The sequence below is a fragment of the Ostrea edulis genome, chromosome 1 (genome assembly GCF_947568905.1).
Source record: "Ostrea edulis chromosome 1, xbOstEdul1.1, whole genome shotgun sequence".
NCBI classification, from domain to species: domain Eukaryota; kingdom Metazoa; phylum Mollusca; class Bivalvia; order Ostreida; family Ostreidae; genus Ostrea; species Ostrea edulis.
In genome coordinates, this window is record NC_079164.1 from 56,064,019 (window position 1) to 56,087,764 (window position 23,746).

The 23,746-nt window shown below is 35.6% G+C and overlaps 1 protein-coding gene and 1 long non-coding RNA gene across 5 annotated transcripts in view; both read right to left on the reverse strand.

Annotated features, from left to right (window-relative positions):
• LOC130051844 (ester hydrolase C11orf54 homolog) overlaps nucleotides 1-23,746 on the reverse strand; it is a 227,025-nt gene that overhangs the window by 64,765 nt on the left and 138,514 nt on the right. For all 3 annotated transcript variants that reach the window (XM_056154788.1, XM_056154790.1, XM_056154791.1), the window contains one exon: nucleotides 16,410-16,511. In XM_056154788.1, coding sequence (XP_056010763.1) covers nucleotides 16,410-16,511 — 102 coding nt within the window. The remainder of the gene's footprint in view (nucleotides 1-16,409; nucleotides 16,512-23,746) is intronic.
• Nucleotides 6-8,358, reverse strand: LOC130051910 (uncharacterized). Of its 2 annotated transcripts, none has more exons than XR_008800176.1 (2): nucleotides 1,461-8,358; nucleotides 6-191 (listed from the first exon to the last, which is right to left on the reverse strand). It is a non-coding gene; the product is annotated as an uncharacterized LOC130051910 (long non-coding RNA). The 2 variants fall into 2 exon arrangements; XR_008800178.1 differs by having other exon boundaries at nucleotides 1,152-8,358.

Here is a 23,746-nt window from a genome sequence, read left to right on the forward strand (position 1 = left end):
GTGTTGAAGACTTTTATTTTATTTTTAATACTTAATCTGTATTTGTATATCAGAAGATATTAAAATCAACAAGAGCAAAGCAGCTTTCATAATCTGCCCTGGAATGGATTGCTCTGGTAATTCGTTAATCCAGTGTCACTTTTCACAATCCAATAAACCACCAAGCAGTAGACCCATTATCTTCAAATAAACTGAAATAAAAAAAAATCACTGTAAATAGCAAAGAAGTATAGTGTACAAGGAAATAATAAATGCATTGTGGAAATGAAACTGCAGAATTCAGTTAAATATATGGAAATGAAGAATTACATATCCCTTCCATTGTTAGATTCAAGCATATTTTTCTGCATCTGCACAACTGTTACAAATAAAGTTTGAGATTGATTGATGTCTGATAAAAATCTAAATTCTGATCTTGATGGGTCAAAAACATAAATCAATGCATGAAAAGGTGTGTTTTCTACATGGGATATACTTTGATAGTATCTAAATATTGATATTGAATAAAAGTTAATCACAGAGCTACATGTACATGTATTAAATGATTATATTGCTTTATAGAATTATTTGGATCAACATTCATCAAATTTAGTTTCGTAGGTAGGGATCGTAGTGAAAATACTTACATGTGAATTAATGTAGCAATTTTAGTGTTTTGTCATACATTTAAAATTTTGCCGTAATTCTTAAATGTGACATTCACAATATCCGAAACCCACATGTGACACCACTCAGTCAAAAGGTATTCTTCATAATCATAATTCTGACCTGTGTTTTAGATTCATTTAGGTCATGCTAATGATGCTTTGGATTCTGGTATGAAACAAGTTTTACACAAGATTTCAGAATTGAAAACATGCAAACGATATAAAACATAAGATTCTACCGTTACATGGAAATTTTAAGGTAAAATATTTATGAATGCATATATACATAAATTTTACAGACCACATGTATATTGTATCTCCATGGATAAACTCGATGAGAGTCTAATAGACCAGTTAATATTATTATTAAGCTTGTCATCAGTACCGTATGCTGTATTTCATAGATCCCATCTGTCTTCTCCCATATCATTGACGGATCCAGGATTTCCGAGGGGGGGGGGGGATGTAAAAGTCAAGTTTTGAAGTATTAGCCAAATTACTCACCCATTTTGGGTGCCAAATCTGGAGTTTTCAGCTATATATGCCAGTAATGCCTTTGTGGCGGAAGAAAAGGGGGAGGACTAACAATCCGCCACTATAATATGAAAGTCGAAGCTATTAAACAGCTGTTAAATGGTGAAGAGGGGGGGGGGGGTGGGGTCTTTATCCTTCACACCGTCCTTAAACAGCTATTGCTTCTGTTGTTTTCAGTCATCTCTGCAAATGTAAATGTATATTTACGAAATATTTATTCGTGAAATACAGAGAAAACGTGTAAATATGTGTTTTGACATCGATTGTTTACATTAGTACCTGCATTGTTTTCCCCGTTTTTTCGCCAACCCAGGAGTAGATAGGATCCTGGACATCTTACATGTTCGCCGTAAACCAAGTTGACAACACGCAAACACGAATAAAAAGTTATGATCGTTTCTTTTAACTTAAATAAGCCAATTCATAATCTATTGCTATGCTGATAAATGTGTGCTTGTCTCCGAAAGTTCCACCGGAAGCAAGACTGCGCGAGACTGTGTGGCCCTATTTATTATGGTCACCTGGAAGGTCACGTGCAGGTAAACATAACGTAGTATGATTTCTACATTGTTGGATCTCAGCCAATGAGAGCTAGGAATTATTCAATCATATAATAACAATAATTATTGTAGACCTAGTAGTAAGATAGTCTTTTGAACTTGATAATACTACATGTATATTAGTTAGCAGCAATTTCATAAAAAACAATTATGTGACAATCAATGAATTTAATTTTCAATTAATTCTATATATAGATCTATCTGTGTTTGGTTTGGGTTTTTGGGGGGTGGTTTTTTTTTTTTTGGTGGAGGGGGGGGGGTTGTTTTTTTCTAATATTGATATACACTGTATGTCAAAAGATGTCCCTGCAGAAGGAAATTATTGAAGAGCATCATAGTATTTTTAACCTAGTTAACTTATTAATTAATTAAATAATCAATCCAGAGCAGGTCCTCACAGTACTTGGCTCTATCAACCGTAAATTGAGATCGGGTTCCTGATCAAAAGCATCGGGTGTGCACTCAAGTTCCCGCACAAATTCAGCATGCAGACGCCATGTTTATTATGTTGTGACCTACTGTAAACATTATGAACAGACAGAGAATAGCCTTCAACAGGGACTTGAGTGAGTTCGTGGTGTAATCCTGAAGAGACTTCAAACCATTAAGTAAGTGATTTCCACACTAGAGTATCTTGTAGGTTCTTTGACTTCATACCAGTTATGATCACTAATAATCAGAAATTCCTCTGATTCTTATCCCTTTCACATATTTTGTGTCTGATGATCTTCACTGCACATAAGGAAAGCAAGGATAACACTGACTGTTATCCTTGCTTTCCTTATGTGCAGTGAAGATCATCATAAGGTCACATAAGGTATCTTGAATTATGTAACTCATGTGTTTTTTGTAAAGAAGGATGATGAAATTTGCTACTTTAAATGTGTCTATTATCGGACACTGGGACGATTTTCATTAATATCTACCAGGCACTTGATTATTAAACCCGCGATTTGCATCAACTAGATATCTACTCGCTAGACACAGTAGTGATATTTCATTTGTAACTCCTCATAGTTTAACCACTCTTAATTTATATACAAAGCAGATCAAACTGAAATAACAATGTCGGCATTATGATTAAAATCAGCTCGATCTGCTCCTTTATTTTTATGTTGTTGCTATACGAGGAGCTGATTTTAATCTGATTGGTCCGAAGGAACAGTAAGAGTTATCAATTGACAAGTAAAAATTTAAGTTGTTAGCACAAATGACGTAAGTGATTAGAAATAATTATTTATGGGATCAAAGTTTTTGCATACAACAAATATATAAGGAAGATCTTTAAAAATCTTCTTCTCAAAAACTACTGGGCCAGGAAAGTGGAAATTTACATGAAAGCTTCCTAACATAGTGCAAAGTTTGTAAAAAGTATGGCCCCCGAGTATAACAGAGACAGGTATAAAATAAAGATAATTTAGATCGTCAAGTCAACCGAATTAAAGACAAAAGAAGAGTGCAGTAAAGTACATTCGTATTGTGATTTGGTTTGATTATATTTCATTAAATGTTTTTTTTTATTACATGTATTATTTGCAGGAGAAATATGATTACAAAGAAGAGAAGCTTTGTCATAATTTTTTACACTATGAATTAAATACAATTTCTCATATATTAAGATTCTTCATTTTTTCAGAACACATATTGGTTGGTAATATTCATGAAAACTAGCAGAACTCCAGTACATTTAAAGTACGTTAGTCAAATATACTTTAGGAGGGGCAAGTAAAGTCTGGAAAATGCCCTAAATGGTACTCGAAAAGTGCCTAAAATGGTACCCAGAGTGTACCTAAAATGGTACCTATGCTGTACCTGGTAAAAACCTAAAATGTTCCCAGTGTGTACCTAAAATTGTACCCGTAAGACCAAAAAAAGAATTTCTTGGTTCTCAGGCCAGTTTTGTCAAAAATAAATGAGGGAGGGAGACCTTTTTTCTTTCCTTTTTACCTCATAAAAAACAGACGAAAGATTTTTTTTTTAAAATTATTTCAAAACTCCCATTCTTAAATTAATCCATTGCTCAATACACATAGAAAGAAATTAAGAACATTATTTCCTTCTCTTTCTTTTTCTCTTGCATTTTCTACATTCTTTCTTTTTGTGTGGCAATTGGTAATTAAGCCCTTCAGCTTTCACAAGTGGGATAAGCCCCTTCAATTTGCTCAACTGTGTTATCTGCACAGCAAAAGCATATTGGAGGGAACATATACGATATATACCAGTTTGCTCAGATTGTGTCAAAACCCAGTGAATCAGATCATGTGTTATAATTTCTGTTACATGTGTCTGTTTGCAAAATGGAGTTGACAGATGAAAACAACAATATTGTTTTTTATTTAAGTGTGTATAATTGCTGTAAGCCTATGTCATCTTTGTGTTTAAGGCGTAAATCGCGTATCAAAACATGTCATTCAGATTTCAGCGTTTCTACTTTCGTTTTGATACGGTAATCAATTTTGCCGATTTTGTTCAGTTTATTCCTGCACATACTGTCCTTTATCGTTATTTGGGCGAGGTACATTATCAATTATCTCTAGAAGTTGATCGTAAACCCCAAAACGTTCTCCTAAAATCGTCCGTGATTTTTTTTCCAGACAAAATGTCTTGGTAAAGGCGACAACACGGGTTAGATATGGGGGCTGCCATTACTCAAACAAAACTCTATTATGTATGGCGCGATTTGATTGCACATGTCTGTATCATCCAGACGTTTGTCAAACATTTAACTGACGGGAGTCTCTTAAATGCGGTCGCGGTTTCCGGATTTTTTTAAGCATCTTACGAGCGCATGAGATAAATCTTATTTTATTCATTTAATGATAAAAATGGGTAATGTGCATTATTAAAAGAGATGCGGGCGGGCCTGAGAACCAAGTAATTAATTTTTTTTAGGCCTAAAGTTCCTAAAATGTACTCAGTTTGTAGCTGAAAACTGTCTAAATTGGTAACCAGATTTTACCAATAAATGTACCCAAAAAGTACCTAAAATAGTACCGGAGTTGTACCTAAAATGTAGCCGAAAAGTTTCTAAAATGGTACCTGAAACGGAATCCGGATTGTACCTGAAAAGTACTTAAAATGTACTCGGATTGTATCAATAAGAACATTAAGGTATCCTAAAACTTGAAACTTAGAAAGTTTGAAATAATAATGTACCCTGGCATGGTGAAAAGGTACCCCAAAAATTAAAAACTTAAAAAGTTTTATGGAAAGAAAAATGTACCCAAAAAAGTACCTGCCTGCAGGTAAAAAAAAATTTAAAGTGCAGTTCCAAAAAGGGTATAGTTTCGGGTACCCTTTTGGGTACATTCCAGGTACCTTTTACTGTACCCAATGCATACCCCATAAGTACACAAACGGTACCCCAAAAATAAAAAAATTAAAAGTTGTATGGGAAAGAAAAATATACCCGAAAAAGTACCTGCCTGGAGGTAAAAAAATTTTTAAAGTGCGGTTCTAAAAAGGGTATAGTTTCGGGTACCCTTTTGGGTACATTCCAGGTACCTATTGGGTACATTCTGTGTACTTTTTACTGTACCCAATGCATACCCCAAAAGGACCCAAAAGGTACCCCCAAAATTAAAAACTTAAAAAGTTGTATGGGAAAGATTGATTGATTGATGTTTTCCGCCACACTCAACAATTTTTCAGTTATATGGTGGCGCCCAATTTTTATTGGTGGAAGAGAGAACCCAGATACAATGTACCTGAGAAGAGACCACCGACCTTCTGAAAGTAAACTGGGAAACTTTCTCACTTACCGGCTCGAGCGGGATTCGAACCCGCGCCGACAGAGGTGAGAGGCCGTGTCATTTTGAGCGCGATGCTCTAACCACTCGGCCACGGAGGCCCCCTGTATGGGAAAGAATAATGTACCCGAAAAAGTACCCGCCTGGAGGTAAAAAAAAAATTTAAAGTGCGGTTCCAAAAAGGGTATAGTTTCGGGTACCCTTTTGGGTACATTCCAGGTACCTTTTACTGTACCCAATGCATACCCCATAAGTACACAAACGGTACCCCAAAAATAAAAAAATAAAAGTTGTATGGGAAAGAAAAATGTACCCGAAAAAGTACCTCCCTGGAGGTAAAAAAAATTTTAAAGTGCGGTTCTAAAAAGGGTATAGTTTCGGATACCCTTTTGGGCACATTCCAGGTACCTATTGGGTACATTCTGTGTACTTTTTACTGTACCCAATGCATACCCAAAAAGGACCCAAAAGGTACCCCCAAAATTAAAAACTTAAAAAGTTGTATGGGGAAGATTGATTGATTGATTGATTGATTGATTGATGTTTTCCGCCACACTCAACAATTTTTCAGTTATATGGTGGCGCCCAATTTTTATTAGTGGAAGAGAGAACCCAGATACAATGTACCTGGGAAGAGACCACCGACCTTCTGAAAGTAAACTGGGAAACTTTCTCACTTACCGGCTCGAGCGGGATTCGAACCCGCGCCGACAGAGGTGAGAGGCCGTGTCATTTTGAGCGCGATGCTCTAACCACTCGGCCACGGAGGCCCCCTGTATGGGAAAGAATAATGTACCCGAAAAAGTACCCGCTTGGAGGTAAAAAAAAAATTAAAGTGCGGTTCCAAAAAGAGTACAGTTTCGGGTACTTTTTGGGGTACATTCCAGGTACCTTTTGGGTACATTCTTGGTAATTTTTACTATATCCAATGCGTACCCCAAAAATTAAAAAATTAAAAGTTGCGTGGGAAACAAAAAGTACAAGCCTGCAGGTAAAAAGAATTTTAAAGTGCGGTTCCAAAAAGGGTATAGTTTTGGGTGCCTTTTTGGGTACATTCCAGGTACCTTTTGGGTACATTCTGGGTAATTTTTACTATATCCAATGCGTACCCCAAAAATTAAAAAATTAAAAGTTGCGTGGGAAACAAAAAGTACAAGCCTGCAGGTAAAAAGAATTTTAAAGTGCGGTTCCAAAAAGGGTATAGTTTTGGGTGCCTTTTTGGGTACATTCCAGGTACATTTTGGGTACTTTTTATTGTACCCAATGCGTACCAAAAAGGTACCCCAAAAATTAAAAACTTAAAAGTTGTATCGGAGAGAAAAATGTACCTGAAAAAAAGTACCCGCCTGGAAGTAAAAAAAAAATAATTAAAGTGCGGTTTCAAAAAGGGTAGAGTTTCGGATACATTTCGGGTACTTTTTATTGTACCCAATTAAGGTACCCGAAATGTACCTATTTTCTATAAGAGGGCCCTCTGACCAAAATTTTCTGGTCTTAAAAAAGTGGATTGTATTATGAGGGGAAATTACACGTTTGTTAACAAATGATCTATAAAAGGTGGCCGCTGTCCATTTTTTAGGGGTTGCTGGTTTTGTAAGAATTTCTTTGTATAAGGAATATAATGTAAAACTTATACGGTACCAATTTTGATGCACCAGATGCCCATTTCGACAAATAATGTCTCTTCAGTGATGCTCAACCGAAATGTTTGAAATCCGAAATAACTATGAAGTTTTAGATCTAAATATAGCCAAAAACAGCGTGCCAAACAAGTGGAGCCAAATTCGCCCAAGGATAAGAGCTATGCATGAGGGAGATAATCCTTAATTTTGAAATGAATTTCTAAATTTTATAACATGCAATTAAATATACATCCGTCTTTTCAAGCTAGTAACGAAGTACTTAGCTACTGGGCTGTTAAGATTTCTGCCTGGACTTTGGAAATCGGCCGATATTTGGGGAGGAGCGGTTTTCTGAGGGGCCGGTTTGGAGAAGTTTCACTGTATAATTAGAGAGTAAATATAAATTTTATTACTTAGATATAATTGGATCCTCCTGTCCCTACAATAATAAAATGATGGTTGTTTATTGGCATGGACCAGTAATGCTAGTTTTTATATTTCCATGTAATTACTGTATAAAGAGTTGTTTTCACCCCAACCCACACCCCGTCTTATTTTTGCCCTTCTACACTTGCAGATGGTTTTGCGCCCATTTCAAATTTGTCAGGATGTAATTGTATTAAAAGAGAGATAAGAGAAAAAACCATCTTAAATTTGGCATCTGCGAAAATAAAATGGGGTGAATATTTCCCTGTATACAGTATATGTACTGGTATATCATTACTTGGTCGGCTTGGTCAAGATCAGGTGCCTATCTTTGCTGCAGAATGATGAAACAATAGGCCCATGAACCACATTGCTCACGTGAGTCACCTTAAAGATTTTCCCTATATATTCACATGTAGAACTTTGATCTTTATTGTGGCCCCAACCTACCCCCGGAGACCATGGTTTTTACAAACTTGAATCTGCACTATGCCAGGAAGCTTTCATGGAAATCTAAAATTCTTTGGCCCAATGGTTTTTGAGAAGATTTCAAAAGATTTTCTCTATTTATTTGTATGTAAAACTTTGATCCCCTATTGTGGCCCCATCCTACCCTGGGGGTCATGATTTTAACAAACTTAAATCTGCACTATGTCAGGAAGCTCAGCATTTCTGGCCCAGTGTTTCTTGAGAAGATTTTTAAGGATTTCCCCTATATATTTGCATGTAAATCTTTGATCTCTTATTGTGGCCCCATCCTTCCTCCAGGGGTCATGATTTTAACAAACTTGAATTTGCACTATGTCAGGAAGCTTTCATGTAAAATTCAGCTCCTCTGGCGCAGTGGTTCTTGATTTTTAAATGACCCCACCCTGTTTTTGCATTTTTGTGATTCTCCCATTTGAAGGATGCATACCCCTTCATTTGAACAAACTTGAAAGCCCTTCACCCAAGGATGTCTTGTGCCAAATTTGGATGAAATTGGCACTGTGCTTCTGGAGAAGATGAAAACGTAGAAAAGTTTACGCCGAGGACAGATAAAGGACAGATTTTCAGACAAGCTCACTAGAGCCTTCGGTTCGGGTGAGCTAATAATTATTGAATTATCATTATTAAAATTTAAAGTTTGAAATTAAAATAAATTCTCATAGAAAGTATAACATTTTACAAAAACTTTACAAAAAGAATATATTTTTTAAAATTTGTATAAAGATAAATATTTTTTTATTTTCCTTTACAGGAGGCCCATAAGCCTTATCGGGCAACTGAGTACAAGTGAAAAAGTATCACTACCCCCAAGGTCTATGAAAACTAGAAAAAACTTTCCTGTTCTAAATATCTAAGCTAAATTCTTATGTTCAGCAACACTATAAAGCAAGATGTGTTCGTGTTCTTAAAACTTCACTGCTCTCAAAAGTGCATACGCTGATGAAAGGCTCTACATGATATAATGAAGATTATATGATGCATATCAAATAGTCCACAATTAATTAAGATTGGCTAAGACATTTCGTACCGTTTACGAAATAAACCTGGTTCGAACAATCTCACCATATAGACAATTCTGCCTAACGGGGAACGAGTTAACTTTTCATTCTGCTGAAAACCTTAGATTAAACACATTGTGAAAAATATCCACCCACCGCACCCATTTTCTTGTTTCATCGAACTGATTTGTGTATGAAATGTACTGCTTCTTTGTTTGTCTTTTTTAATATTCCATATCCTTTTAATAATAATAATATTTATTTACATAGCGCCCTATATGACTATAAATAACCACTCTAAAGCGCTGCACACAATAAAAATGATACCGCATGCTAAAAAAGTAGTAAAAGGAAATTATAATAGCATTAAGACAGATAATATAAAAACAATGCTAGAAAAACATCAATGTTAAGTAAAACTACTAAAATCTAAAACATGATATATTGCATGAAAAAAGTTCCACACCGTACAATCAAATGATATAAAATACAATAGTTGAAATAAATATACAATTATACACTTGAAAAAGTTATGTTAAAATGATGTTAAAGAAACCATAAAGATTTAAACACCTATAATACTAATATTATGCAAGTCTAAAAAGATGTGTTTTTAAATGTTTTTTAAAAGTGCTGCCACATTCAAGCGCCTGTTTCCATATGTGGAGGTTCGACATCTAGGTCTAACTATAATGTCAGTGAATTTTCAGATCTTAGGGAACAATTTGGTTGGTAAACAGTGATCACCTCCTCCAAGTATTTTGGTGTCATCTTCTGAATCACCTTATATGCGTAGAGGATAATTTTGTATTGGCTGCGCCTGTCAATAGGAAGCCAATGTAAAGAAATCAGCACTGGAGTTATGTGATCACTTCTCTTGGTACGAGTGATGATTCGTGCTGCCATATTCTGTATCCGCTGCAGTTTTGCCAAGTCGGTTGTGTTAATACCGAAAAGAAGACCATTGGCGTAGTTGAGCCGAGATGTCACGAGGCACATACTAGGGTCTTACACGCATCTTCTGTGATGAGCGACCGTATTCGTCCGATGTTACGTAGTTAACGATAGCAAGCACGAGACACAGATGAGATTTGCTTTTGCATGCAAAGTGTCTTATCAAACCATACACCTAGGTTCTTCACAAACGCTCACAGTCTCACTGATAATAGTGTCGGCAATGTTCAGATGGTACGATGGCGAGTCAGTGACTATGGTTTTCGGTGAAAAAACAATCAACTCTGTTTTGTCCTGATTTAATTTTCATGACAACCATCAATAACATGCCTGTTTTCAGATCGATGCCTGGTCTCCAGGATGCTGTCAAACTACTTTTTTTTTTATTTGTCGCATCTTTCTATGGGGGTTCAGGACTGTGAAGTGCATTGGGGTAGTTGATCTTTTATTCTGCACCAAAACTGGCTCTTCTCCCACCTGCTACTAAAGCAGGGGGCAGGAATTTCATGTGAACCCTCCAGATGACCACTTAAGTAGGTCAAGGGTCAGTGGATATTCATAGAAAATATTAATTTCTTGAATAAGTTGCTAAAGTTTAATTCGTGGGGCTCTCAGCTAGTTCATAGCTTGGGTCACATCCACCTCCTACTAAGGGAGGGAATGCTACAGGCTGGTGCATGTTGGACAAATGTAAGAGGGTCCATTTGCTCTTTAAACCAGGTAGCACGCAGGAGACAGGTGAGATACGCAGAGATCTCTAACCCCTCCCCTTTAGAGCGTGGTCACCCCCCTTCAGGTTCGGGCACCTATGTCCACATAGGGCTCCCTGTGTTGCCTCTACTTTGGTAGTCAAACTGGTACACTGGCTGCCTCCCCAGTTCCCCACACAAATTTGCATGTGACGCTTTCCACCAGATATGTAAATTTGCATCCTGTCTCTGATTACAATTAATATTCAAACTTGTATCACTCTTGTTAATCCAGCTGCTAAGCAGCCTATGAGGGATTACAGGGCAGCCAGCTAAGCTTTGACATACCTACTGGGTTTATTCAGCATATTAAGTCAAGGTCAACTAATCAATTCAGGCAATAGGTCAAATGTCTTGCGGCTGGTTGTGTTGTATATCAAAGTTTAATTTTAGCAGAGTAGCCCCTCTAGTTAAATTTACCGTACCCTAGATCAAGTCATGGTCCATGAAGCCAATTCTTTTATTAATGGGTGTATTAACATTAAAACATCAAAAGATAAGAATAATTTGGACCCAATATTTTTTATTATATCCTGGAGTCAAAACCCTGGGTTGTGAAATTCACTATTTTTTGTACATCCTTTTCTGCTATTCCTAACATGAATTTAGATTTTATAAAGTGTCAACAAACTTACACATAAATACTATATACTAAGTTTGGCCCCACCCTGGGGTCAGAACCCCTACTCTGGGGATCATCAAATTTACAATTTTGGTAAAAGACTCTTTTCTTGGACTAAATATCCATTTAGTTTCAATTTAGTATCAATAACAATAAAGAATACAATAAAGAAAATGTTATTTAAGTGTTTTACACATATAGACATAAGTTTGGCCCCGTCCTGGGGTCAGAACCCCTACCTTGGGGATCATGAAAGTTATAATCTTCCTACACTAGGCCTTCCTGCTCTACATCACTATGTACTTAGTTTTTCTCGAACATGTGGTGTTGTTGAGAAGAAGATTTATGAAAATTTGTCAATTTTGGGCAGTTTTTGCCCCGCATTCCTAGGGCCCAAGGGGTGCAGGAATCCTGAAATTTACAATTTATGTCCCCCTTGTTCAAAAAATGCTTAATTATATTCATACCAAATTTGAAAAGAATTGGAAAGGTATTATCAATAAGAAGTAAAAAACAAAATGTTTTATTATTGTTCACACATTTAATTACTGACCATTTTGGCCCCATCCTAATAACAAAACCCCTACCCCTGGGATCATCATATTTACAATTTTGGTAAAGGACTACCAGTTCTTTCTAAATATCTATTTAGTTTCAATTTAGTATCAATAGCACTAAAGAAGATGTTATTTAAGTTTTTTACACATAAACACTATATAGTAAGTTTGGCCCCGCCCTTGGGTAAGAACCCAGGGAACCCCTACCCTGGGAATCATGAAATTTACAATTTTAGTAGATGCCTTCCTGCTCTACATCACTATGCATTTAGTTTTTCTTAAACATGTGCGGTTTTAGAGAAGATTTTTGAAAATTGGTCAATTTTGGGCAGTTTTTGCCCCACTCCTAAGGCCCCAGGGGTGCAGGAATCCTGAAATTTACAAATCTGCTCTGGGAGACGCCCCTTGTTCCAAGGATGCTTCATACCAAATTTGAAAAGAAATGGAATGATATTTATCAAGAAGTTAAAAATGTCTATTGTTCACACATTTAATAACTGATCATTTTGGCTCCACCCTGATACTAAAACCCCTACCCCTGGGATCATCAAATTTAAAATTTTGGTAAAGGACTACCTGTTCTTTCTAAATATCCATTTAGTTTCAATTTAGTATCAATAGCACTAAAGAAGATGTTATTTAAGTGTTTTACACAAACACTATATACCAAGTTTGGCCCCGCCCTGGGGTCAGAACCTCTACCCCGGGGATCATGAAATTTATAATGTTGGTAAAGGCCTTCCTGCTCTACATCACTATGCATTTACTTTTTCTTACACGTGTGCGGTTCTTCAGAAGATTTTTGAAAATTGGTCAATTTGGGGCAGTTTTTTGGCACGCCCCTAAGGCACCAGGGGTGCTGGCGCAGTCCTGAAATTTACAATCTCCAATAATGCTTCTTACCAAATTTTAAAATAATTGGACTTGTAGTTATCAAGAAGTTAAAAATGTTCAATTGAAAATGCACAACGCACGTAGCACTACGATGGACGACAACCAATTGCAAAATGTGAGTTTTTGCACACTTTGTCCTTATTTCACAAAATTTCTCATTGTGACTTTTTATCCTTGGTAATATTTTCTGTGATTTTTTCTTCTGTGAATTTCTTTTCGCTGAAAATCACCAAGACACAATTAATGCACGGTAATGGACCCAATTATTTTTACCTGAGAAGTAGGCATTAATGTATTTTCATCATAGATGTTATTTACCTGGAGTTCCCAGGGTTTGGATGGATGCTAATCTTTATACACATTAGTGTCAGTTACTGAAATATACAGGATATATAAGGGAACATCTAATTAGACAACATCAGGAGTTTAAATTGCAGCATTAGATCATGAAAATGAATATTGAGATAGGAACCTAATTTCAATACACATGAAATTAATACATGTTGATTTTAATTTCATTCAAAAATCATACTTTTATTGACATATTTGAAAATAAGTAACATTGAAATCAACAAAATATTCAAAAGTGAAATGTCCAATCAAATTCCGCGACATAATTACATATACCATTTGTACGCAAATATTCAAAATGGGACCGGATCTTCAGTTTTAAAATGTCATGTAAAATGTTTCAGTCAGTCCATATGCAGGACACATCAAATTATTTTTTTTTTGAAGGTTCACTATACGACTGCCTATGTGCTGCAGGAAAATGGACAGAAAGTCACAGGACAAAACGCATTAGGATAAGTTTGGTGTAAACTTGCATGTATGATGTGCATAACTATGTGAATGCATTTAAACTCTCCTTAATTCAATAAGGTTTTGTACTGTAATTGTATTTGTGTGAATGTGGGTATAGATGGGGATATGTGTATAGTTCTTGCATTAGGGGATTTCATGTTTAAAGAGATATCTGGGATCCATTCCAGGGAGAAACTCTCGAAACAAAAGGAGAGATCAACAATCCTATGGATAAATATGCGATTGCTATTGTAAAAGACGGTGCACAGAGATAGACATTAACTTTTCATCTCACTCGAAGTTATATTTGTCCGAATGAAAAACTTAGTTGTCCGAAATATTTTAGACTCTAATAAGCCGCAGAGCTCCAGATTATTTTTTACCACAAAGAGTATTCCCCTGATTTTCAAATCAATGAGTATTTTGCTTTCCAGAAAAAGTCAAGAGTATTTTGTTAATTTACAGATTATATATATTTGCTGTTTTGCCACTACTACAGAATTCGATCACTTACTCTAAATATAATCAGATATTATGTGACCGAGTGTCTGACATCTTAAAATTTAATACCTCAATGATAAATTTCAAAATTCCAATGACAATGAAGAGTTTATGATAAAAAGAACTACAAAGGATTTTCACCCGTAAATATACAAGTTTTTATTGTACAGTATTGAATAAATTTCATAAAGACCAAACAAACAAACAAAACTATTTGTCATATACTGTAAATTAAACTGTTATAACTGAGAAACCAAAAGCATTTTTGACCAAAAATATCAGTTTCAAAGTCAAAAGATTTTGTGTCTTTCTATAGCATTTTTTAAAATTTAGGCGAACCTAATTCTGCCCATATATATTATTTGCACTTTGTTTTCACTGCAAATTACGGCCGGATTACCCTCACCTTGTACCGTTAACCAAAAATTGGTTTTCCTCCACCTGTGCAAAACGAGTGCATGTGTGACGGAAGTCGGTAAATACATGTAAATGCGTGACTCCCATTCTCGCAAATGCTTTTGAATAGTTAGTGAGACAATGCTGCAGGAGCGGCCTTTCAGTAAAAAACTTTAAGTTAAAGCTTAACGGAAAAAGTATCGTTTGTCCGGTGACATTTTCTGTGCCATGTAGCAGCAATCAATTGTCTACGATTGATAATACTAGTTTTTTTTCCTGTGCTTTTGACCACACTCTACCTCTTTAAGAAAGAAGTATAATAACAATTAGGCTTATACATAATACAGTTGTTTTGAGTTATCTCTAAGCCATCATTCAAAATTGTCATTGTCATCAAACGTTTTTCATAGAGATTATATTTCATGTAAAATCAAGCGCTGAGCTAACCTCAATTCTTATGAATAGATAATTCATACTTATATTATTCTATCATACGTACGCATTACTTGAGGATTGTAAAGCGTATTTACATTCACTAATGCGTAATTGTACGCCTGATTTTCAACTTAAATGCGTATTTGGTAAAACTTAATGAGTATTTACGCTCTTGTGCACCTTATCTGAAGCTCTGTAAGCCTGTCAACCAGTAATTCTAATTATCTCAATTATATCTTCTTGTCAATTGGTGATACAGTACGATCTACTAGAATGGGCCTTCGTTATATCTGACGATTCGGTAAAGAAAACAACACTATATGGAGTTGAGCTTTATACTTTCTAATATTTGATATTCATCAAGCTTAACACAATTATTATAATAATCACATTTTCCACCAAAAATATCACTTGCCCCATCGGTCAAGTGTGTATTGAGTTTCACTTGTGCAAACTGGGTTTTCACTTGCATCGGGCAAATATCGATCCCTGGTGCAATAGTTGGGCAATAAGTAAAGTTGTAGCATTCTTTTTAAAACATGGGGGCACTTTGAAATGCATTGTTAATGGAAACTATCGCTACTCCGATACCGGTATTGGTGGACTAAAGATACCATATATTATGAAATTCAGTGCGAGAAAGATTAAAAACTCTAGCTATCATCAGAAATTGAGTAGTACTGTATTTCAAAGGGGGACCTTAATTTTTAAGAGTTGAAAAAAGTCCCAGGGGACGCTTATAGCGCTCAATAGGACGAATACGGTATATCAACTGAATTGTCATTGTGTTTTATAATTACAGTTTATGTATAGCTTGAAAACCTCAATTTTGAGCAGAAGTGTGCAGCAAGTGTGCACTGCAAACTGTGTGTGTGAAGTGTGCAGCAAAAGTGTGCCACAACTTTGCCACAAACTGTGTGCCAGAAAAAAAAAAATTTTAATTATGGCAAATATACCGCAAACTGTGTACCAGAAGTGTGCAGCAAGATTGTGCCACCAAGTCGCAGCAGACTGTGTGCCAGAATTGTGCATAAAGTGTGTGCCACAACTTTGCCACTGTGGGAGAAAAACATTTGCATACGGAAAATGTACTTGCGGTAAGTGCACCACAGTGGCAAATGTGCTGCAACTAGTTGCAGAAAACTTGCCACAACTGTGCGGCAAATTTACAGCAACTATGCATGTGCCACAGGGCTTATATTTTGGTAAGGGTTGAGTTAACATTTGGTTGTGGCATCACAATTCTTATCTACTACTTCTGGCATTATTGTGTTCAACAATGAAAAATCAGAAAGAAAAAAAACCTTGTGCAGAATCCTTGTTACTATAAAACAAGGATTCTGCACAAGGAGAAAATGATTTTTATTTCAGGGAGATACAATGTTTATCTTCCCCTATCACATGATCTAATAAACTTATCTGATTAGTTCTTTCTTTAAATTATGTATATAAGCTATGATAAACATATCTACCTCACTGTTGACCCCAACGATATGACATGGCCCAGCACCAGCTCCTATCATGAAAGCTCCAGGAAGGCCTACTGACTCAGCAATCTGACTGTAGCTAAATTTCTATATCAAAGGAAGGAGAAAATCTTCATTTATCAAAATGTAATAAACCAAAATGGAAAACATAATTATTTCTCCTACAGTGTGTGCAAACTGTAGTTATGTTACATTAAACAGTTTTTGACTGGGTTCAAGGACAACAGCTTTTTTGTATGACCCAAGAACGAGGGTCAAACAAAACAGTTGTTGTTCGAGGACAGAGTATATAACTGTTTTGCTATACATCTTCATTTTTCTATGTTGTTTTTTCTAGATCGATGCACACGATTTGTTCACTTTGAACTTTTAACAAGACAGTGTAATTGCTTACGTTAATCAAAATATCCACAAGTTTAAAAGAGAACATACCAATTATCCGAATTAAAGTTGCTCATCGCAATAATTTTTTATTTAATGCCTCGTTAAAACACATCTTATGAATATGATTTCACCATCGAAAAAGTGAAACAGGCTCTCAAGTATTTTATATGAATTTTGTGATTTATCCCAGAATGATAAAAAAGGTACTTTGTTTGCAAATAAGATATTTTAGAGTCCAAATTTTGCTGTGATTTGACGCATAATATGAATATCTAAGAAAACATGCCTAAACGACTCAGATAGACATTCTAATTCTTTAAATGAAAAAATATTTATGAAAATTGAAAACGTTATTTGCTAATATTTTTTAAATCTACGGATAAAATTCTTCAACAAAAAAACCCCATGTCAATTAGAAACAAGAGGCCCACAGGCCTTATCGGTCACCTGAATACTAGTGAAAAAGTATCACTACTCCCAAGGGCTATGAAATATAGAAAATTTTTCCTGTTCTGAGTATCTAAACTTAAATTCTAATGTTCAGCAACAGTAAAAAACAAGATATGTTCTTAAAACGTCACTGCCCTCAAAAATGCATACACTGATGAAAGGCTTTACATAATATAATAGGTGTATTAACATTAAAACATCAAAACATATGACTAATTTGGACCCATCCTGAAGTCAAAACCTTGGGTTGTGAAATTCACCATTTTTTGTACATCCTTTTCTGCCATTCCTAATTAAGTATATGCATTTAGATCTTATACAGCATCAGCAAACTTACACATATATACTATATACTAAATTTAGCCCCACCCTGGGATCAGAACCCCTACTCTGGGGATCATCAAATTTTTAATTTTGGTAAAAGACTACCTGCTCTTTCTAAATATCCATTTACTTTCAATTTAGCATCAATAACTATGCATGGTGTCCGGATTATAAGGGCCATTTGCAAAAGCGTGAATGCGCGTTAGTCACAACACGTTGTCACGCCAAAAAGCAACACGCGTTCGCGCTCTCACACCAACAAGCAACGCGTTTTCGCGCCAACAAGCAACACACCTTCACAATTTTACACAACTTGCCTTCCCACTGACAAGCAATGTACCTTCGCGCTGTCACGCCAACAAGCAACACGGCATGAAGGCGTGTTATTTGTTGGTGTGACGGCGCGAATGCGCGTTGCTTGTTGGGGCAAAGGCATGTTGCTTGTCTGCGCGAGGCGCGTTGCTTGTTGGCGTGAGAGCGTTGCTTGTTGATGTGACAGCATGTTGTGACTAATGCGCAGTCACACTTTTCAAATGGCCCTATCCGGACACCATAAATAACACTAAAGAAGATGTTATTTAAGTGTTTTACACATGGACACTTATAGTAAATTTGGCCCCGCCCTGGGGTCAGAACCCCTACCCCGAGGATCATGAAATTTACAATTTTGGTAGATCGAGACCTTCCTGTTCTATATAACTATGTATTCAGTGTTTCTTAAACAGGTGCAGTTCTAGAGAAGAAGATTTTTGAAAATTAGTCAATTTTGGGCAGTTTTTGCCCCTCCCCTAAGGCCCCAGGCATCCTGAAATTTACAATTTATGTCCCACTTGTTCTAAAAATGCTTCAAACCAAATAACAAGGGATGTTATTGGCTATATACCGCCGAGATATTTTTCATTTTTTTTAACTTTCATACTATGCATAATTATTCTTTTTATTTACACAACTAGGGTGTTCTTCTTATCCCACTTACATGAAAATGACGTAATATTTTATTATGACGTCATGAATATACGCTTAAATTAAAAGATGAGTTGTTTAGCAGAATCCGTTCATTTGAAATAAAATATGAATAAACTTTAGCAAAAATACTTTTGCATGTAACAACCAGATTTATATTTTGCATGTTTAATTATCCATTAATATTCTTCTTTCATAATCAATATGGTGTCGGTTGTTGGCTGCAAACAATATGAATTTTAAAAAAGAACGAATCCGGAAATCGGCTGTTTTCGATACGCAAAGTCAATATTTTGCATGTTATAGAACTGAAGCAAACTGTTCCATCATTTAACCTCATAAACTTTTACTTACTTTGCGATTTAATAAGTATGTCCAGTCAAACATATAATGCTTTCCCTAGTTTGTCATAAAAATCTGCACATAATAAATGCAGACGATGTCTGCCTTTTGATTCACGGAGGCGGATCACGATGAATGGGAATTATTCTACTTTCGTTTTTAAAGGTCACGGAAATATGTTTGGACGTCCTGTCTTTTCAAAATGAAATTATTTAAGAATATATTGAATATAAAAATCAAATCAAAGACACATATATACCTTTAATAACTCGAATTTATTTTTATTTTTGCAAAAATTGGACCAAAATTCGTTCATTTTCGGCGAAAATGGGTACTGATACGTTATATCTCTAGAGCTAGATAGTTGGGATGTCTGTTACTTTTGTCACTAAATTTTAAACTGTATTTGATAGATTGTTGAGTCCCTATATGTCCCCTTCGCTATATGTCCGCCCAATTTTGGAACAAATTGTCCTTATATGTCCGCCTGCACAATTTTTTCCAAACTGTCCTTATATGTCCACCTGCACAAAATAATGTCTTCCCTACTACTTTTTTAACGAACTATCACAATATGTCCATCCATATTTTTATTTATTAATTCATTGTCGTTGGGTAATATTTCTTCATAAAATAATCGTCAAAACGAGTCTGCATTATACATGTGAGCATGAGTTAAGTTCCCTTTCAAAAATCGTCGCAATGGGTCCATTCTCGTAAAACCTTTACCAATATGAATATTTAATGCTCTTTTTATATACATATATAGGCACTACTTCGAAAATATCATGAAAAAATTGACCCTCAAAAAATCATAAAATAGCTGTTTTATACAAATTAATTGATTAGTTCGAATTATATCATTTTAAAATTAACAAGCATTCGGAGAGTATTGCATGGCAATACATAGTCCCCTTCCGGTTGCAAAAATCACTGTATCACAACAATATTCAAAGTTCATTATGTAGGTTATGGTAAAAGGGAAAATTGGGGAACCAGGACATGCAGGAATGGTTGGAAATCAACTACTATTTAAGTAGAGACTAGACCAAGAAAAAGTACAAATTTATAATTAGGTTTAGGTCTTTAACCAAGTCAATAAACTGTGACATGTAGATGATTATGGATGTTGCCTACCACAGGCTCTATAAACCAGCACGGACCATGGATGACATTCCTTCCAAATCATGCCGTCAGTTCCTTAAGCTCAAATTTACAAACAAAGGAATAGATGCCGTCAACATAAGCAACATTCTTCGTCATAAAAGGGTTCAGTCGTGTATTCCTACTTATTTCAAGTCCAAGTCTACACCCTGTATTTCCTACAGCTATACTTCTACTATTTAATTAACTTTTTAATTATCAACAAACTTTGCAGTGCTTAGATATAGACCATCTTATACGTAATCCACCAACATGTTCTTCATCTTCTTTCAACTACAGTCCAACTGGACATGTCATTACTGGTGATGTTGATATAGTTGAAAATGAGGACCTCAAATCACTTATTCTTAAAGGTCCTAAATACAGAGAACCTCGGTCATTATGAGTTCTGTCGAAGATTATGCCAGACGATGGGCTAAATATGAAAAAGAAGAACTTGATACACTGTCAGAATGGGTTAAAAGCATAAGAGGGATATTAAAATCCCGCATTAGACACATGAAAACAAAAGTACGTACCATCTATCCTTCTGCGTTTAGTAAACCAGAAGTGATAAAAGAATTAGATAGGTTACATGAGGAATATGTTTTGGTTCCAGCTGACAAAGCTAGTAACAACATTGTCTTTGTTTGTAAGGCTCATTATTACAACTGTATTTTAAACGAACTTGGCATTAATTCCACTTTTGGTAATCATACTTATACTCCAACTGCCCTTTCAAAAGACGAAATTCTTCAAAGCATGCTTCAGTTTTAGACACATTTAATATTCCAGTCAATGGGTCGAATGAATATGAGTTACCGTACCTATACTGGATTCCTAAACTACATAAAAACCTTTACAAACAAAGATACATTGCTGGATCTAGTAAGTGCTCTACCAAGCCCCTATCTTTGCTCCTCACGAAAATGTTAACAGCTGTGAAGGAGAAACTTCAAATTTACTGTGCGACTACATATGCCAGAAGTGGTGTCAATCAAATGTGGATTCTAAAAAATTTTAAAGAACTTTTAGTAAACTTGAAATCACAGAATTTTTCCCAAATCAATAGCATTAAAACCTATGACTTTTCAAACTATACACGACCATTCCTCACGATAAATTAAAGACTAGACTTTTTGACATCATAGACAGTTGCTTCTTCAACAAAAACGGAAAACGGAAATATTCGTATCTAGTGATCAGTCATTCAAAAACTCACTTTGCTAAACACCACTCTGATTCCACGCACAAGTACTCTGAAGTTGAAATAAAAAATATGCTAGAGTTCCTCATTGACAATATCTTCGTGGTCTTTGGTGATCAGGTCTTCCAACAGTCTGTTGGAATTCCCATGGGCACGAATTGTGCTCCTTTGTTAGCTGACCTGTTTTTATATTCATATGAAGCAGAATTTATTCAAAAACTTCTACGTGAGAAGAAAAAATCTCTCGCTGTGACCTTCAATTCGACTTTTAGATATATCGATGACGTTTTGTCTATTAACAATGATAGCTTTCATTCATATGTCGATTTGCTATATCCCTGTGAGCTCGAAATAAAGGACACCACAGAGTCGTCCACTTCTGCTTCATACTTAGATATTTTATTGAAAGTAGACATTAACGGCAAACTGACAACTCAACTGTATGACAAACGGGATGATTTCAGCTTCTCCATCGTCAACTTCCCATATTTATGTAGCAATATTCCATTATCACCTCCATATGGTGTTTATATATCTCAACTGATTCGATATGCAAGAGCTTGTTCTGGGTATAGTCAGTTTTTAAATCGAGGTAAGCTACTGACAAACAAGTTGATGGTACAGGGATTTCAACAGTCTCGATTGAAATCAGCATTTCGCAAATTCTATGGTCGTTATAACGATCTAGTTCGTCAATACAACCTATCATTGGGTCAAATGCTGTCTGACGTGTTTCATACCGATTGTTAAGCCGTTCTTGGCACACTGATTTGACTGCGGATAACTCCGTTTACCTGATCAGGATATGGGGCTCACGGCGGGTGTGACCGGTCAACAGGGGATGTTTACTCCTCCTAGGCACCTGATCCCACCTCTGGTGTGTCCAGGGGTCCGTGTTTGCCCAACTATCTATTTTGTATTGCTTGTAGGAGTTATGAGATTGATCACTGTTCGTTATCTTCACCTTGCATGATCATGAATAATTTAGCTATATTGTAGTATTACTACGCTAGAAGTTTCAATGAGTGTAGTATTCTTAATTCTTATCTACAGAGATAAGAAACTTGGATGTAAACTAACAATTCATGCTATTTTTCCACGTCCAAGGGCCATAACTTAGTGGAAAATCAACGGACCAAGATGAAATTCAAACTTGATCTGTAACTTGTTATGGCAAAGCAATGTACCTAATAATTAGATAGCGTCGTTTCAAGAAGGTGAAAGTTGAAAGGTTCTATTATTACTTTGTTCAACGAACCATGTATGCCCTTATGGCGTGGATAGAGGAAGAAAAGGTCAGCATCATAACCTTATCACGCATCAAAGATCCAAGAAAGGAGTTTTGCCAGTATAAAGTCGGGGATTTGGTGAAAGCCAGCTGCCATGGCTTTCCTGGCGTGTATCCCGCCAAGATCTTAGGTAGGCCTTTTCAAGCAAGTTTCCGTTTACAATATTTACACAAATTTTGTCAGAATGCATTAAGTTTATTTTAACTTGAGAATAATTAAAACTGCAGTTGGACTATACATTCCTACATATTAGCCCTTCTTGATTCCCTCATTTTGTTGACAAACTAGATATTCTTATGTCAATCTGATTAAAATCAGATCCTCGATCCGCTCCTCTTTCTTCATCTTGTCGCTAGCGACAAGAGAAAAAAAGAGGAAGAGAAAGAGTGGATCAATGATCTGATTTTAATCAGATTGATTCTTATGTAGACAAACATTTTTAAATAAGAAAAGTACGATTATGAAAATTTACATGATTTAGAAATTAGAAAATGTGTTTATAATAGTATAGAATTTCCCTTCCCTAATACTGAAAAAATATTTATTAGGCCATTTTTAAGAAAATATTTGCTTGCCCTCTAGGCCTCTCCCGACTCTGGATAAAAAGGGTCTGGTAGGAAAGTAGGGAGAAAATTCTTTTTTATTCACATGAAGATAAAAAAGCTATAAATTAGGTAAGAAAATTCGGAATGAGTAATTTAAAAAAATGTTTCCTGGAGGTTAAAAAAGTTTTTGAGTCTTTTTTTTTTTTATTATCTTTAATAATAATAAAGCTTTGAAATAAATGGATTGTGATTTTCTCTTATTTTGGCTTCTTTTTCTTATTCTAGATGCATGATGGAGCTGATGCCTGGTAGTGGGATCTACGTTTATCCCAAAGATATACGAGCTTTATAAAAGCCAAAACAAAAAACAAGTGAAACTTGTCAGGAGGGAGAACCTAACCGGTGCAAATGAAAAGGAAGGTTTTGAAAAGACCATTTTAAACACTATTTTTGGTAAGAGATTATAATTTAATTAATAAATTGTTTATATAACACTAATGACAAATTGTTTAACTTCGAATAAGAATAATCAGTCACCCACATTTCTTTCAATTTGTGAAGATGTATAAGGTGAAAACAAAAAAAACCTTGAATTTTCCGACATCCATCTTTTATATTGGAGAATCAATGACAGTTGGTTACTAGAGTATTTTCCTTTTTATTTAAAGACGATGC